We start from the raw sequence: 19409 nt of genomic DNA on the forward strand, positions 1-19409 counted from the left end.
GCGTGTAAAAATTGTCTGTCCTCGGTTAAAATACTCACTACTGACTTCCAAACTGTCTCTGGAAGCAACGTCAGCACAAGAACTGTTAGTCGGGAGTGCAATGCCAAATGTTGGTTAGTCGCGCAATGCCAAATGTTGGCTGTAGTTGTGTAAAGCTCACCGCCACCGCCGTTCTCTGGAGTGATGAATCACGTTTCGCCATCTGGCAGTGGGTTTGGCGGATGCCAGGAGAACGCTACCTGACCCAATGCACTGTGCTAACTGGAAAGTTTGGTAGAGGAGGAATAATAGTCTTGGCTGTTTTTCGTAGTTCGGGCTAGTGAAATGCTACATACCTTGTCATGTAGTGTATTTAATAAAAAAAATATATGGCAAATATGGGCAATTCTTTTAATTTTAATTTGGTACACAGAATAAAAATGCTGGATGCAAATATTGGAAAGAAAATGCTTTAATGATGGACAAAATGTTTTTCACTGTTAACAGATGAACACAAAGCAGATTATCATTTTAGTCTCTAGTGAGGGACCTTTAGCCTGGCCTCCAAACGAACATTATAAAAAGTTTAAGTTTGAGGTTACATTTAATTCCTCATCAGCCTATCAAAGATATTAAACTTTTTCTCCACAAACCAATGACATTTCTTTAAATATGTCAACTCGGCCAGCAGAGGGATATTGTAAACCTCCAATGTCAAGGTTCACAATATCCCTCTGTGGCCGAATTGACCTATTTACGATTCAATCCATGTACAATTCAATCCAATTACAATTGGATTTCTGTTCATAAGACAACACAATTTGAGGAAACAGAATTTGTCTGCACCTCCTAAAGACCAGAGACATTTACTGTGAACTCAGTTGATTTGGTATTCACCAAAATATGATATTTGCTGTCCAGCAACAAACCTTTGAGATCAAAGCCTGAACCCCTGGATAAAATAAATACCTTTGCTCTTGGTGGTGTGGGGAGAGTGTTTTGGGAGGGGTGTTACTACTGTGAGGGCGTAATAGGGGTTTGTCTTGTCCTCAGGGCCTGGGTGGAGGGCGAGAGGGAGGGGGGCCTGGGGGTGCACGGGCTGGAGGGGGGCCTGGGGGAAGTCGGCTGGACGGGGGGGCACGGGAGGGAGGGATGGAGACGGAGGGAGGAGTGGAGTGTGGGGGAGGAGAGGACGGTTGGACTAGAGGCCTCTGAACTGGAGGAGGGGGAAGGGTTTGAGAGCGACGGGCAGAAGGGGGTCGATTGGACTCCTTGTTTTTTACGCGTGTGAAGTTGATACAACGACCCTGCAACACAGACAGACGGAGCCAAGTTAGACCAGGGGTTCAGAACACAGACGCCTTTTCCACAGTCAGTTCCATCACTGTTTGGTTGCAGAGTCCTCTCTGTTTTGCATCAAGATAGGTGAAGATTGGGGGGGGAACAATGCAAACTAAGAGTGCTAATTTAAAAAAAAAGTGTTAAAGAATCCACTCTAAGTGGTCTGAGTGTTGCAGAGAATTTAGAACTGGGCCGTTTCATTGGAAACAACTTTCCAGAGTCTGTAACACATCGTCTCTGAGCACACACACACACACACACACACACACACACACACACACACACACACACACACACACAGAGGCCCCTCTCAACAAAGCCCCTTACAAGTCCTTTACACGTCATTAACTGGGCAGAATACATCTTCAAATCTCGAAGGTGAAACGAGGGGAGAAATCAAAAGACAAGGACTTCTCTAACTTTTGTATTTCTGTATTGTTATTTAGGGAGCCAATTTCAGTGAAAAGACACATTTCTGTGAAGAGACAAAGCATTATCTCATCTCTCTATGTTTTTGAGTCATCTTCCAGGGTTTTATTCACACAGGTATATGATGTATTTAAAAAAAAAAATTGTCATACAACTTAATGACAAATCAAAACCACAAAAAGGCACAACGACAAAAAGTGGAACAAAAACGACAAAAGCACACTGTTAAAAAGCACATCGACGACGAAAAGCACAACAAGAAAAGGCACAGCGATAACGAGCACGACAATATAACACAAAGCACTAAGACATCCAGATCAATTATGAAAATCTCCCGTCTCTGACAAACACACACATCTCACTCTCCCATCTCTCCACATTACTCTCACTCTAATGGGCTCATGAATGGCCATCAGCGGGTTACCAGTTTCTGCCACAATGTGTGTGTGTGTGTGTGTGTGTGTGTGTGTGTGTATGTCATCCTCTGTGAAAGCGCGTCACCCAACCAGATGGGAAGTTGAAAGGCCACAAGCCAAATTGTGACAGAAGAGATTCCCTTTCATTGTCCCCTGATGGCCCTGTCACACAGTGGAAAGGAGAGGAAATAGGGAGAAGTAGGAAAGAGGGAGGAGAGGGCCTTGTTTATTAAATAGTCAACGCAAATCCCATCTCTCTCCACCAAACTCACAGGAACCTCTGGCCAAATAGAGATATCACATCTGCAGAATATGGGTCTTGTTCTGCTATATGCATAGCGTGTGTAAGTGGATCCTTGGTTGTGTGATGGAGGGATCTTATACAGTTGCCTGTGAAGTGTGTGTGAGTGGATCCTTTTAAGGTCATGTGAGGTGACATGCAGAGTTGTCAGTTCAGAGTTGTCAGTTCAGAGCTCGCTCTCTCTATATATATATATATATGAAACAGCGATGCGTGTGGTTTTGTTCTATCCTTGCAGGGACCTAAACGTCCCCACAAGGATAGTAAAACAAGGAATATTCTTCCTTGTGGGGACATTTCCCATGAGGACAAAGGCTATTTTGACTTTAAGGGGCTAGGATTACAGTTAGAATTAGGAGTTAACCCTAAAGCTAGGGTGAGGTATAAGGAAAATTCTCCTTCGTGGGGACATTTCCCACATCCACACGAGGACAAAGGCTATTTTGAGCTTAGGGGCTAGGTTTAAGGTTACAATTAGGGTTAGGGGAAATAGGATTTTGAATGGAAATACATTTTAGGTCCCCACGAGGATAGAAAAACAAGTGTGTGTGTGCGTGTGTGTGAGAGAGGGACTGAGAGCCTGGGTATGCTGAGGATTGTATGGAGCTGTGTTTGTTTCCCACCAGAGGCAGGTTATGACTTGCCTGAGTAGTGAGTACCAGTATCTTTAGCTAGCATTCCACTCCTTTCGGCAATCTTAACTATGATCTCGACTTTCAATATGCAGTTGTTGATTGGTAGTTGGAAACAACATGAATATGTCCTATGACGTTATGGAACACAGGGTGCGAGCAAATCTGGCGCAATGTAGAATTTTTTTTACGAAGAAATAATACCTTGACCTGCTGCGGTGATTCCCTTGTAAGAAGGCAGTGTCACTACAAGATCGCGTTGTTCAAAGTCAAGTGGCTAGAGAGGACTCTAAATATATTTAAAAAATATTAGCCTACAAGATTTAATCGAGCTACATTTGCTTCAGCTGCATCCCATTAACGAGAGGAGAGAAACTCAAAACTGGCACCTGTCGTCATTCCTCGAATATATGCTGATCAGTGCTTGATATGAAAGAAGTGATATGAAAGAAGTATGCGAGAAGTACAGGAACTGTTCTTTCCCAAGTTGGTACATTAGACTGTTCACCCAAATTCACAAATGACATTATGCTATAGAGACCTCGTATTATTCACTGTGTAAGGAATTGTATTAGATATTGGCAACTTGTTTTAACAACTTCTCAACATTAGCTATGGTTGACACAATATACACACTCCCTTTTATATTGGACATATGCTGGACTCATTGGACAAATGCACGACACCCACAACTCCCCTCCCCCATGACAATCACTCAGACACACACAACTCAGGGTTGGAGTTCCAGACAAAGAACTACCTCAGGAACCAATGGAACGTGGACACCAGGCCTGTACAGGACTACCCAAGACCCAGACCGACCAATCGGAAGGCCAGACTCGCAGATCAACCTACTTTGCTTGTTGTCTATATATAAAACTGTACAACTGTGGAAACTCTCTCTTTTCCTGACGACCCCATACGGATCAGATAGAAAGAGCCGTGCTGCACGCTTTGCATAATATTTTTACACTTGAATAAACCTGCCTTATTATAAAATTATCCACCTCGTCCTATGTCTCCACTTGGTCTCCTGTCTCAAGTAAAACAAATTATAAACAACTGTTAAGTGTTCATACATATTTTCCACGACTAGTATTATTATAGCCTACATGAAAAAGTAACCATTAATGACTCTGGAATGCTGCTGTATCTGATCCCATGCAGGCCTACCATCTAATGCCGTTGTACACTTGATCGAGGCACTTAAACCCCCGCAAAGTAGAACTGCACTGTTAGTCACATGTGGTCAACCCACCATCTGCAGAGCTCCTGGGTGTGCAGGCTTGGCTTTAGATCCAGCCCTGAAACACCCAAGTCTGCTTGTCAAGGTCCTGTTGGGCAACTGATGTTTAGGCTACAATGAGGTTAGTCCAAGGCTTGACGAAATGCCTGCACACAGTAGCTATCCTGGATGGTTGCCACCCTTGATATAAAATATTGTATAATTACAACCAAATACTTTGTTGTCTTTATAAAATCATTCCCCCATTCAATTAATCAGGGAACAAATGGATGAGGCTACTTTGAAGTAGCCTAACTAGACATGTTTATATACAGTACCAGTCAAAAGTTTGAAAACACATACTCATTCAAGAGTTTTTCTTTATTTTTACTATTTTCTACATTGCAGAATAATAGTAAAGACATCAAAAATATGAAATAACACATATGGAATCACTTAGTAACCATAAAAAGTGTTATACAAATCAAAATATATTTGACATTTTAGATTGTTGGTATTCTCTCAACCAGCTTCGTCTCTGTGATGGCTGTCAATCATTTCCTGTAAATCTCCAACTGTCCAATTTTCAAAAGGCTTGCACCTTTTATTTTTTTAAATTTGATTTCACCTTTATTTAACCAGGTAGGCCAGTTGAGAACAAGTTCTCGTTTACAACTGCGACCTGGCCAAGATGAAGTAAAGCAGTTCGACACATACAACAACACAGAGTTACACATGGGATAAACAAACGTACAGTCAATAACACAATAGAAAAATCTGTATACAGTGTGTGCAAATGAAGTAAGGAGGTAAGGCAATAAATAGGCCAATAGTGGCGAAGTAATTACAATTTATCAATTTACACTGGAGTGATATATGTTCAGATGAGGATGTGCAAGTAGAAATACAGGTGTGCAAAAGAGCAGAAAAACAAAAACAAATATGGGGATGAGGTAGGTAGTTGGTTGGATGGGCTATTTACAGATGGGCTGTGTACAGCTGCAGCAATCGGTAAGCTGCTTTGACAGCTGACGCTTAAATTTAGTGAGGGAGATATAAGTCTCCAACTTCAGGGATTTTTGCAATTCGTTCCGGTCATTGGCAGCAGAGAACTGGAAGGAATGACCAGTGAAATATACCTGCTGGAGCGCGTGCTACGGGAGGTGTTGCTATGGTGACCAGTGAGCTGAGATAAGGCGGAGCTTTACCTAGCAAATACTTATAGATGATCTGGAGCCAGTGGGTTTGGCGACGAATATGTTGCGGGGACCAGCAAACGAGCGCATACAGGTCGCAGTGGTGGGTAGTATATGGGGCTTTGGTGACAAAACGGATGACACTGTGATAGACTGCATCCAATTTGCTAGAGTGCTGGAGGCTATTTTGCAAATTACTTCGCCGAAGTCAAGGATCGGTAGGATAGTGAGTTTTACGAGGGTAAGTTTGGCAGCATGAGTGAAGGAGGCTTTGTTGCGAAATAGGAAGCCGAATCTCGATTTAACTCTGGATTGGAGGTGCTTAATGTGAGTCTGGAAGGAGAGTTTACAGTCTAACCAGACACCTAGGTATTTATAGTTGTCCACATTTTCTAAGACAGAACCGTCCAGAGTAGTGATGCTAGTCAGGCGGGCTGGTGCGGGCAGCGATCGATTGAAGAGCATGCATTTTGTTTTACTTGCATTTAAGAGCAATTGGAGGCCATAGAAGGATAGTTGTATGGCATTGAAGCTTGTCTGGAGGTTAGTTAGCACAGTGTCCAAAGAAGTGCCAGAAGTATACAGAATGGTGTCATCTGCATAGAAGTGGATCAGAGAATCACCAGCAGCAAGAGCGACATCATTGATATATACAGAGAAAAGAGTCAGACTGAGAATTGAACCCTGTGGCACCCCCATAGAGACTGCCAGAGGTCCGGACAACAGGCCCTGCGATTTGACACACTGAACTCTATCTGAGAAGTAGTTAGTGAACCAGGCGAGGCAATCATTAGAGAATCCAAGGCTGTGGAGTCTGCCAATAAGAATACAGTGATTGACAGAGTCAAAAGCCTTGGCCAGGTCGATGAAGATGGCTGTACAGTACTGTCTTTTAATCGATGGCGGTTATGATATTGTTTAGGACCTTGAGCGTGGCTGAGGTGCACCCATGACCAGCTCGGAAACCTGATTGTATAGCGGAGAAGGTACGGTGGGATTTGAAATGGTTGATAATCTGTTTATTCACTTGGCTTTCGAAGACTATATAAAGGCAGGGTAGGATAGATATAGGTCTGTAGTAGTCTGGGTCTAGAGTGTCTCTTCCTTTGAGGAGGGGGATGACCGCGGTTGCTTTCCAATCTTTAGGAATCTCAGATGATACGAAAGAGAGGTTGAACAGACTAGTAATAGGGATTGCAACAATGACAGAGGATAATTTTAGGAAGAGAGGGTCCAAATTGTCTAACCCAGCTGATTTGTAGGGATCTAGATTTTGCAGCTCTTTCAGAACATCAGCGGTCTGGATTTGGGTAAAGGAGAAGCGGGGGCGGAGGAGGGGGGGCTTGGGCCAGTTGCTGCGGGGGGTGCAGAGCTGTTGGCCGGTGTTGGGATAGCCAGGTGGAAAGAATGGCCAGCCGTAGAGAAATGGTGATTGAAATTTCTGTTTGAAAAAGCCAGCCTTTGCTTTCCTGATTGTGTGTATTTGTTCCTGACTTCCCTGAAAAGTTGCATATCGCGGGGACTATTTGATGCTAGTGCAGTACGCCACAGGGTGTCTTTGTGCTGGTCAAGGGCAGTCAAGTCTGGAGTGAACCAAGGGCTATATCTGTTCTTATTTCTACATGTTTTGAAAGGGGCTTATTTAAGATGGTAAGGAAAGGACTTTTAAAGAACAACCAGGCATCCTCTACTGACTGGATGAGGTCAATATCTTTACAGGATACCCGGGCCAGGTTGAGTAGAAAGGCCTGCTCGCAGAAGTGTTTTAGGGAGCGTTTGACAGGGATGAGGGGTGGTCGTTTGACCGCGGACCCATAACGGACGCAGGCAATGAGGCAGTGATCACTGAGATCCTGGTTGAAAACAGCAAAGGTGTATTTAGAGGACATCATCCACTCGTTTTCCCTGTCTTTGCAAGGACTCACTGGCAAGGTCAACTGCTTTGTTCAGTCTGACCCAATAATCCAAGCAGCTCTCTGACTGTCTTGGTAAGGTTTCATAGAAGTATCCTAATGTAATTGAGGATTAGATTGCCTCGCCAAAGTGCTGCCTCAGTATATTGTATTAGCTTCAGGGTGTCCGCTTATGTTAACGAGAGGGTTTCCACGGAGCCCAATCCTGAATAGGTCTTTAGCCCGCCCCATTAGTCAGTCCTGTATCTCTTGCCCCTGTTCTTATAAACGGCATCCCTTCTTTTTCAAGTAAGCTTGCATAAATTCTTGCCATTCTGTCACTGTGCACCGGTATGTGATATAACCCCTGACGTGGGGTGGTTCTCTGATGTCTGACTTCAGAATTAGATTGACCATTGACCAATCGGGTATTAGTACTACGGGCTGGGGAGTGCTTGGAGGAGCCCCTGCAACTTGATTTCCTATTTCACGGCCCAGTTGTTTGACTAACTCTGCTAGGGCTATGTTGATCCGGGTCGCGGCTCTAATCTGTAGCGGTCTTTATATGTACCACGGAAGAACCAAGAAATGAAGAGCGACACCACGGTTGACTTTTAGGCTTTTATGTTGATCTGCAATAGTATTGTGAAAAGACAGGACAGGAATGAATCATTCTTCAATGCACTATCTGACAAGTTGTTCTTTCTCTCTGTGTCACTGTTTCCTGAGCAAATTAGAGCAGATGGTGTTAATACTATATAGCCTTCCGGTATTTTGTTTCAATCCAAGCACATTCTGCCTAGTGGCACAGTTTTGGCCGCATGAGAAGAAGAATTTGACTTTTCAGCTAACCATCCTAAAATCTTATAAGAAAGGTGATGTTTTTGGTTTAACAGTAAAGCTATACTATGCAAATATGTTTGGTTCTGTTATGTAAAATACAAATGAATCATTATGTGATCTTCCAAGACATTTATTCAGCGTTGATCTAACTTTATTAAACAAGCACCATTGTGAGAAGAGGTAGCTTGACACTACACCCCTGGTTCCACAGCAGGGAACGAAGCGCACCAAGTAGACTATAGCCTACCTCCCGCAAGATTTGGTGATGGCGAAACAAGAGACCACGTGGCTTTTATGAAAATCTGGGAATATTTGGCCAAGGAAACATTTCTGGTTGGTCTCAGAGAATGTAAAACAGTTAGGAAGGGAGACTTTTAAACAGTATTGGGTGAAGCAGCAGCAAATATGTTGAATGAGCAACTAATGTGCATGGAGAGCATCACACGTTAAAAAAATGACCTTATATCTTTGTCTAATATGGCTATTTATTTACTTGTGTAGCTCTTCTTCAGAAGCATGCCTTTTGAACGTAGCTAGTCCTAACTGTCCTCTCCACGTTTAGCTGGAATTTAGCCCGAAAGGATTTGAGAAATGTGATTGGTTGATGATAGGCTATGACCTCTGGTCATAAGCTTTGCAGAATATCAGACAGCAATGATTGGATAAGTGTTTAACAATCACCAGTACCACATCCTTATGATTTATATATTTTCATAAGCACAATGTGACTGCAAGAGAGAGGTTGGAATGTCTGACTGAAATACGGGACAAATCAACCTATTTTTTTGAATTAGTGGTGTTTGAATTTGTTTAACATTTGGGTCCTAATTGTTTGGTTGCTGGACAAAGGGCCAAAATGCGGGACTGTCCCGCAAAACCCGGGACGTGGTCATCCTACTACCTGGGTGCCCAGGCCAGATGCATCGAATCCCCTTATTGAATATAACGGTTGTTCCTATTCAAGACAATGGTGGCATAATGGGTGGACTGGCGAGTGTACCCATAAGAGCAAAGCAGTAAGTAAAAGCAGGACGTGTACCCATCAATCTGTGCTGTGATTTGTTGAAACCACGCAACAGACATTCTATTCCATTGTATGAGCCATAACTGATGTAGTTAGCATCATTTGAATGTTACCATGGAAATTATTGCATCACAATACCAGGCAGCCATTGCGCGTTTATACAACTGGTGGGTCTAATCCTGAATGCTGATTGGTTAAAACTGCATTCCAGATGTGTCTATTCCACAAGTTACCACCGGCTAAACCTATGACTTTAAAATGACGATTTACTCTGTTCCATCTGACTGAGCAATCCACTGTCTCATCAGCCCAGCCAAGCAATTTATAAACTTGATCTCCACTATAAAAAGCATCTAGACATTATCTCACATTTCTTTTAGACTAACATTTAGTTTTCAACAGTGGAGATTTGTATTAATCTTGCTGTCTTTCTCTCCGACATTTGCAACATTGTTTCAATAATCAAATTCGATCTCCAGCTGTCCTATAGTAATGAATATGTAGGGACAAGACAGACAGACAGGCAGCGTTTTTCAGCTAGTCGAAATCATGAATCAGCTGGTATCATTTTTATGGATATATACAAAGAAATGTCCATTGAAAACAGGTAAAACGAAACAAGTTCAGCTAGTTTGAAGTCTTTCCAGCTTCAGTTTGAAGTGATTGTGTTAGCTGTGTTGTTGTCTAGCTCCTTTGAACAACAGTATCCTAATGAATGAGCATATTTTCTATGCCAGGTGAAATCGTGCCTCATTAGCTCATTGTTATGGATGTATCCAAATAAATGTCACTAGAAAACAGCTTCAACAAATGCAAATGCAGCTACTTTGCTGTTATTCTGGCTGCACTTTTTGACGTAACTGTAAGGTAGCCGTAGTTGGCTAGCTAGCAAGCAAGGGATAAGAACGTTGCCAGCCAGTATGGCAATGGAACATTTAGAACGAACAACAGGTCCATAGATACAGAACAAAAAGACTGAACGACTGGGTCACGTCTCTGGCAACCGATTTGATAGAACAAAGAACCAGCCGGCTTGGGTAGCGTCCCTAGATTTGTCTCGGGACTATATCTTATGGAAGGATGAAATGGTATGAATTAATTCATCAAAATAAAGTTTTTAATGAAAATATGTCAATCATTATTTGAATATGTTGGTAACCCGTTGTATAAAAGTGATAACGCCCTTGAAGCCGGTGTTTGGAGGATATATTGGCTTGGTCTCGGGCCTAACAACACCCATCCCAATATATCCTCCAAACACCGGCTTCTCGGGCATTATCCCCTAATTACCAGTCAAATTGCCATGGTTAGAGGTTCCAAGTCTATTCATTCTGATTTCCATGCCCATGACCGGAAGGAATAAACCCGAGGTAGAGAATGGTGATGTTCTAGGTGGTCTACATAGTAGTAACACTACATGCAGCCACCAATGATTACATGACATTGTCATGATGGCGTTTATGGCGTTCCACATTATATTGCCACTCTCATCATTAGGCTGAAAAGTTCAGTTGTGTCTCAAAATTAAACTTGCACAGTGATACTTATTGTGTAAACCTGTTCAGCCATTTTGCCACCAGCTCCTCCTCAGTTGGTTTTTTAACCGGGGAGATGTTTGGAGGTCAGTCTGGTGTGTCAACTTTGAAGTTTTTGTTTATGACTCGTCTATCTTCCCACAACTTGACAGCCTGCTGGACCAATCTGGTTCTAAAGTTGAATTTCTTCTCTTCAGACACTCACTTCTCTACCCAGTCCTTGGCCTGTTTGGAATACCAGACACGGCTTCTCGGATCTCCTGAAAGATGTGTAACAATAACAAAACATTTAAATGAGTCTTAATTACTCTTTCCTTGCATTCTCCTGAAAAATTATTGGAGAAGGCATGAGTGGAGAAACCTTGGGTGTGAAAAGGGTACGAAGGATAAAAATATACAATCTGAGACAGTATAGTTCATTGTCCTATCCTCATATCTGTTCCAACAACCCTTCTCTTTCCACTCCCTTGGATTGCACAAGCATGATGTCGTCAATCTGCTATTATTTTGAACCAAATCAAACTTCTACACAAAGTGGGAATAGGGTCTGGTTTGAGAGTAAGATTAAAAAAAAAGATGATTACATGTGATGAGAGGGAAGTACAGTGGCTTGCGAAAGTATTCACCCCCTCTGCATTTTTCCTTTTTTGTTGCCTTACAACCTGGAATTAAAATAGATTTTTGGGGGTTTGTAGCATTTGATTTACACAACATGCCTACCACTTTGAAGATGCAATTTTTTTTGTTGTTGTTGAAACAAACAAGAAATAAGACAAAAAAACAGAACTTGAGCGTGTATAACTATTCACCCCCCCCAAAGTCAATACTTTGTAGAGGCACCTTTTGCAGCAATTACAGCTGCAAGACTCTTGGGGGTATGTCTCTATAAGCTTGGCACATCTAGCCACTGGGATTTTTGCCCATTCTTCAAGGCAAAACTGCTCAAGCTCCTTCAAGTTGGATGGGTTTCGCTGGTGTACAGCAATTTTTAAGTCATACGACAGATTCTCAATTGGATTGAGGTCTGGGCTTTGACAAGGCCATTCCAAGAGATTTAAATGTTTCCCCTTAAACCACTCGAGCGTTGCTTTAGCTGTATGTTTAGGGTCATGGTCCTGCTGGAAGGTGAACCTCCGTCCCAGTCTCAAATCTCTGGAAGACTGAAACAGGTTTCCCTCAAGAATTTCCCTGTATATGCGCCATCCATCATTCCTTCAATTCTGACCAGTTTCCCAGTCCCTGCTGATGAAAAACATCCCCACAATATGATGCTGCCACCACCATGCTTCACTGTGGAGATGGTGTTCTCGGGGTGATGAGAGGTGTTGGGTTTGTGCCAGATGTAGCGTTTTCCTTGATGGCCAAAAAGCTCAATTTTAGTCTCCTCTGACCAGAGTACCTTCTTCCATATGTTTGGGGAGTCTCCCACATGCCTATTAGCAACACCAAATGTGTTTGCTTATTTATTTCTTTAGGCATTGGCTTTTCTTCTGGCCACTCTTCCGTAAAGCCCAGCTCTGTGGAGTGTACGGCTTAAAGTGGTCCTATGGACAGATACTCCAATCTCCGCTGTGGACCTTTGCAGCTCCTTCAGGGTTATCTTTGGTCTCTTTGTTGCCGCTCTGATTAATGCCCTCCTTGCCTGGTCCATGAGTTTTGGTGGGTGGCACTCTTATGCCAGGTTTGTTGTGGTGCCATATTCTTTCCATTTTTTTTATAATGGATTTATTGGTGCTCCGTGGTCTGTTCAAAGTTTCGGATGTTAAAAAAAAAAAAAAAACCCTGATCTGTACTTCTCCACAACTTTGTCCCTGACCTGTTTGGAGAGCTCCTTGGTCTTCATGGTGCCACTTGCTTGGTGGTGCCCCTTGCTTAGTGTTTTTGCAGACTCGGGGGCGTTTCAGAACAGGTGTATATATATATACTGAGATCATGTGACACTTAGATTGCACACAGGTGGACTTTATTTCGCTAATTATGTGACTTCTGAAGGTAATTGGTTGCACCAGATCTTATTTAGGGGCTTCATAGCAAAGGGGTGAATACATATGCACCACTTTTCCGTTGTTTATTTTTTGGAATTTTTTAAAACAAGTTATTTTTTTCATTTCACTTCACCAATTTGGACTATTTTGTGTATGTCCATCACATGAAATCCAAATAAAAATCTATTTAAATTAAGGTTGTAAATGCAACAAAATAGGAAAAACGCCAAGGGGGATGAATACTTTTGCAAGGCACTGTAGATGGGAGGAGAGGTGAGAAAGGGAGAGGAATCAATCTGTTCATAAGAGGCATTAAACCAGACAATATGTGGTGAAATGTGATGTGTCCTATACCTGAAGCTGTCGCGGCTTGTGCACGTCCTGAATTTTCGCTGTGATCCAGGATGACAAGCGGGGTCCTTGCCTCAATAAATGGATACTTAAAGTGAGGAAGACATGGGCCGTCTCTCTGTCGCAAGGGTCATTGATTCAACCTCCTACTCACAGAGAAAAAATGGACGTCAGAAGTCAGAATAAAATGAAATGGTAAGTACAGTCTATCAGATGTGTGGGTATAGTCTACCTTCGTACTATGTGTTGTTTGCTCCGTAGCTGGGTTCATAGTAACTCCCTGATGTTGAGGGACCTCCTCGGCAGACCATAAAGGGGTGAGGCTGTACACGGCTTCTCAATTGCAAGCACAGGACAAGTGGCATCTGGCTTGGTTTTAATGGTGATGTTGGCTGGTGTAACAGAGAGGCAGTCATTACATGTCAGTTCATGGCATGAGCTGATATTGTGAATGTTTTAATTGAAATAATGTAAAGGTTGGGTTAGTTTGCTGTCATTACAACTCATGCACCTAGCTAGGGCCAGAGTCATACATTTATCTATATGGCTCTGGCTAGGGCGAAATGTCCTACTCATGGACCTTAGCTAGGGCAAGTCATTTTATGCAATCAATATCACTACAGCAAACTGTGAAGCCTAGTAGCAAAGAATATTCAATTTCTTATCAGTGTAATGGAAAAGGGAATTTTCAGTAGGACAGTAAGTTAGTAGCTAAGCTAAAAATATCACAAACTAGTTCAGCGAATGGCAAACAAATAACGTCATAAATTACTTTATGGTGACTAGCTACGGGTGTTAGCAACTTAGCTAGCTAGCAACATACCTTGAATGGTTGGATCTTTCCTGTCCATGGTGGAAAGACGGTGGAGACAGAACCCGCTTTCAACAGGTCACCATTGTAGTCAGTGGCCACAAAGTGATCACTACACATGATCAACTGCAGCTGGTGAATGACTTCAGGTGTCATATCGACACCATAAGCAGGAAATTCTTACAACACACCGTTGTAAGCATTTCACTGTTTCAATGTTGTATTCGGTGCATGTGACAAATACAATTTGATGTCGGATGGCCTGCAGCCATGCCTGACAAACAACTCCATCGCAGACAGGAAAAGAGTGGAAATGTGAAGTGTACAGTCGTGACCAAAAGATTTGAGAATGACACAAATATAGATTTTCACAAAGTCTGCTGCCTCAGTTTGTATGATGGCAATTTGCATATACTCCAGAATGTTATGAAGAGTGATCAGATTTTTTATTTTTTATTTTTTTTATTTCACCTTTATTTAACCAGGTAGGCTAGTTGAGAACAAGTTCTCATTTGCAACTGCGACCTGGCCAAGATAAAGCATAGCAGTGTGAACAGACAACAACACAGAGTTACACATGGAGTAAACAATAGACAAGTCAATAACATGGTAGAAAAAAGAGAATCTATATACAATGTGTGCAAAAGGCATGAGGTAGGCAATAAATCGAATAATTACAATTTAGCAGATTAACACTGGAGTGATAAATCATCAGATGATCATGTGCAAGAAGAGATACTGGTGTGCAAAAGTGCAGAAAAGTAAAATAAATAAAAGCAGTATGGGGGTGAGGTAGGTAAATTGGGTGGGTAGTTTACAGATGGACTATGTACAGCTGCAGCGATCGGTTAGCTGCTCGGATAGCAGATTTTTAAAGTTGTTGAGGGAGATAAAAGTCTCCAACTTCAGAGATTTTTGCAATTCGTTCCAGTCGCAGGCAGCAGAGAACTGGAAGGAAAGGCGTCCAAATGAGGTTTTGGCTTTAGGGATGATCAGTGAGATACACCTGCTGGAGCGCGTGCTACGGGTGGGTGTAGCCATCGGGACCAGTGAACTGAGATAATGCGGCACTTTGCCTAGCATAGCCTTGTAGATGACCTGGAGCCAGTGGGTCTGACGACGAACATGTAGCGAGGGCCAGCCGACTAGGGCATACAGGTCGCAGTGGTGGGTCGTATAAGGTGCTTTAGTAACAAAACGGATGGCACTGTGATAAACTGCATCCAGTTTGCTGAGTAGAGTATTGGAGGCTATTTTGTAGATGACATCGCCGAAGTCGAGGATCGGTAGGATAGTCAGTTTTACTAGGGTAAGTTTGGCGGCGTGAGTGAAGGAGGCTTTGTTCCGGAATAGAAAGCCGACTCTAGATTTGATTTTGGATTGGAGATGTTTGATATGAGTCTGGAAGGAGAGTTTGCAGTCTAGCCAGACACCTAGGTACTTATAGATGTCCACATATTCTAGGTCGGAACCGTCCAGGGTGGTGATGCTAGTCGGGCGTGCGGGTGCAGGCATCGAACGGTTGAAAAGCATGCATTTGGTTTTACTAGCGTTTAAGAGCAGTTGGAGGCCACGGAAGGAGTGTTGTATGGCATTGAAGCTCGTTTGGAGGTTAGATAGCACAGTGTCCAGGGAAGGGCCGGAAGTATACAGAATGGTGTCGTCTGCGTAGAGGTGGATCAGGGAATCGCCCGCAGCAAGAGCAACATCATTGATGTATACAGAGAAAAGAGTCGGCCCGAGAATTGAACCCTGTGGTACCCCCATAGAGACTGCCAGAGGACCGGACAACATGCCCTCCGATTTGACACACTGAACTCTGTCTGCAAAGTAGTTGGTGAACCAGGCAAGGCAGTCATTAGAAAAACCGAGGCTATTGAGTCTGCCGATAAGAATATGGTGATTGACAGAGTCGAAAGCCTTGGCCAGGTCGATGAAGACGGCTGCACAGTAATGTCTTTTATCGATGGCGGTTATGATATCGTTTAGTACCTTGAGCGTGGCTGAGGTGCACCCGTGACCGGCTCGGAAACCGGATTGCACAGCGGAGAAGGTACGGTGGGATTCGAGATGGTCAGTGATCTGTTTGTTGACTTGGCTTTCGATGAATTGCAAATTACTGCAAAGTCCCTCTTTGCCATGCAAATGAACTGAGTCCCCCAAAAACATTTCCACTGCATTTCAGCCCTGCCACAAAAGGACCAGCTGACATCATGTCAGTGATTCTCTCGTTAACACAGGTGTGAGTGTTGACGAAGACAAGGCTGGAGATCACTGTGTCATGCTGATTGAGTTCGAATAACAGACTGGAAGCTTCAAAAGGAGGGTGGTGCTTGGAATCATTGTTCTTCCTCTGTTAACCATGGTTACCTGCAAGGAAACACGTGCCGTCATCATTGCTTTGCACAGAAAGGGCTTCACAGGCAAGGATATTGCTGCCAGTAAGATTGCACCTAAATCAACCATTTATCAGATCACCAAGAACTTCAAGGAGAGCGGTTCAATTGTCGTAAAGAAGGCTTCAGGGTGCCCAAGAAAGTCCAGCAAGCGACCAGGACCGTCTCCTAAAGTTGATTCAGCTGCGGGATCGGGGCACCACCAATACAGAGCTTGCTCAGAAATGTCAGCAGGCAGGTGTGAGTGCATCTGCACACACAGTGAGGTGAAGACTTTTGGAGGATGGCCTGGTGTCAAGAAGGGCAGCAAAGAAGCCACTTCCCTCCAGGAAAAACATCAGGGTCAGACTGATATTCTGCAAAAGGTACAGGGATTGGACTGCTGAGAACTGGGGTAAAGTCATTTTTTCTGATGAATCCCCTTTCCGATTATTTGGGGCATCTGGAAAAAAGCTTGTCCAGAGAAGACAAGGTGAGCGCTACCATCAGTCCTGTGTCATGCCAACAGTAAAGCATCTTGAGACCATTCATGTGTTGGTTGCTTCTAGGCCAAGGGAGTGGGCTCAACATTGCCTAAGAACACAGCCATGAATAAAGAATGGTACCAACACACCCTCTGAGAGCAACTTCTCCCATCCATCCAAGAACAGTTTGGTGACGAACAATGCCTTTTCCAGCATGATGGATCACCTTGCCATAAGGCAAAAGTGATAACTAAGTGGCTCGGGGAACAAAACATTGATATTTTGGGTCCATGGCCAAGAAACTCCCCAGACCTTAATCCCATTGAGAACTTGTGGTCAATCCTCAAGAGGCGGGTGGACAAACAAAACCCACAAATTCTGACAAACTCCTAGCATTGATTATGCAAGAATGGTCTGCCATCAGTCAGGATGTGGCCCAGAAGTTAATTGACAGCATGCCAGGGCGGATTGCAGAGGTCTTGAAAAAGAAAGGTCAACACTGCAAATATTGACTCTTTGCATCAACTTCACGTAATTGTCAATAAAAGCCTTTGACACTTATAAAATTATTGTAATTATACTTCAGTATTCCATAGTAACATCTGACAAAAATATCTAAAAACACTGAAGCAGCAAACTTTGTGGAAAATAATATTTGTGTCATTCTCAAAACTTTTGGCCACGACTGCATTTGTATCTGACCGGAGCATTATTGCACCCGGGAACAATGCACTTAATTTCGGCCAACTTGACTTAGCTACTCAACTACTAACATTGTTCACCTTACTTTACTTCAGAGATGACTAACCGCTAGCCTAGCTACTCGCTACCGTTACCATCGCTTCTTCTTCTTCTTCTTCTTCTTCTTCTTCTTCTTCTTCGGAAACAGGATTCCCCCAACAACTGAACTACAAAAAAACTACCCAAAAAGTTAATAAACTAAATCAAACAACTTTTCTGTAAAAAAAATAAAACAGATCTGATCCCTACACAGGCTCAAGGGGAACCTGGGAGGGGTGGTCTTCCGTTGCCAGTACCCCTTTGCAAGTCTTCAGGTGTAAAATCCTTGAGTCTCAAAAAAAATTCTGCCGCAGCCACAATAATGTCCAGTGTCTTCGACTTCTTTGAGACTTGTGCTGTACAGTTTATAACGCTGGCAAAGAACGCAACAAAATCCACCTTTTTAACACACAGGGTATCTTTTGTCTAGCAGCAAACATTTACTACAGGCGTAGTATCCACAACCATATCTTCACTAGCATCACTTGTTTTCTCAATTCTTTTAATCGCCTCCGCATAGGAAATTCGATTGACTGCTCTAACTTTTGCCACCTCAATTTCCTTCGCCCTTACAGGGCACTCCAGGAACTCAGGATCATGATCCCCATCACAACTGCAACACCGTTGTCCTTCTACACGCCATTCTTCAGTATACTCTGTTCGTCTGCACACACTTGAAACATGGCCAAATCACTTACAATTCTTATACTGCAGTGGTTTTGGGACAAAAGCTCTTATGGTGTATCTTACATAACCAAGCTTCACATGCATTGGTATTTGCTCTTGATCAAAAAACAACAGGGCCGACAGACTTTCTTCTTTTTCTCCATTTCACCCAGCGGGTCAGACCCCGGGCCCCAACCACACCAGGAATTATCTTCAGATATTCAACTTGAACATCTGTCATCACCCCTGAGATGACTCCTTTGACGGGTGCTCTACTCCGAAGTTCAAAACACAAAACTTCTGTTGTCTGGATTCTTTTGAGGCCCGCTGCAATCTTCCTCTGCTCTTCAGAAATACAATTGATCAAAATAAAACCAATCCTGGTCACGCTGACAGACTTTTCCAAGCGCATACATCCCAATTTTCGACAACTCAAACGGGTTTCCAACATATGCATCATTATTCAACAAACACATCCCGATAAGAAGCGATTCATTATCATTTACACGCGTATCCTCCACTCCAATTTTAGACAATTTCCTTTTTGTTACAGTTTTCAATGCTAGCGTTGTCCAGTCAGAACATTCGTCTTCACCAAATTGACTTGACGCGCTGCTTCATTCGAACTCAGCATCCACTTCTGTCATCTTCCCGCTAGACCGTAACTCCAAGACCACAGAGTGGAGTCTAACATTTGCAACGGCAAATATACTTTTGACACGTTGCCATCTGATTGGTTACTTTAACTTTCGTTCTGACTTCCTTTCTTGAAGACCAATAGTAAGACGCTCCTTTGTCCCACCTTTGTCCTGTTTCCTGTAATTATCAATCTAGGAACCACGAAGAAGAGTATCTACCAGATTACAGATGAAATGGAAGGCCTTTGCGCTAGCATGAAGTAGCACTATGTTTTTTACACTTTTTACATAAAAACAACAACATTTATTTGGCAATTCAGTGCCGAGACATCAATCGCTGTTCATGTAACAATAAATACACATAGTTTTGGATGCATTTAAAGTACTTTTGGAAATTCAGCATTTTTATATTAAACAATGAACCTAAAAACTGTCTGGGATACTGCCAGGCAAATGTTATAAAGTGGCCAGAAGTGTTTTTGGGTGAACTTCCCCTTTAACTTAG

General features: G+C 42.9%; 1 protein-coding gene across 1 annotated transcript in view; it reads right to left on the minus strand.

Annotated features, from left to right (window-relative positions):
- Positions 1-435: 435 nt before the first annotated feature.
- LOC129836077 (anthrax toxin receptor 1-like) overlaps positions 436-19409 on the minus strand; it is a 58971-nt gene continuing 39997 nt past the window's right edge. Inside the window, exon 18 of the mRNA XM_055901850.1 lies at positions 436-1286. Coding sequence (XP_055757825.1) covers positions 1029-1286 — 258 coding nt within the window. The 3' untranslated portion in view covers positions 436-1028. The remainder of the gene's footprint in view (positions 1287-19409) is intronic.

The sequence above is a fragment of the Salvelinus fontinalis genome, chromosome 37 (assembly GCF_029448725.1).
Source record: "Salvelinus fontinalis isolate EN_2023a chromosome 37, ASM2944872v1, whole genome shotgun sequence".
Classification (NCBI taxonomy): domain Eukaryota; kingdom Metazoa; phylum Chordata; class Actinopteri; order Salmoniformes; family Salmonidae; genus Salvelinus; species Salvelinus fontinalis.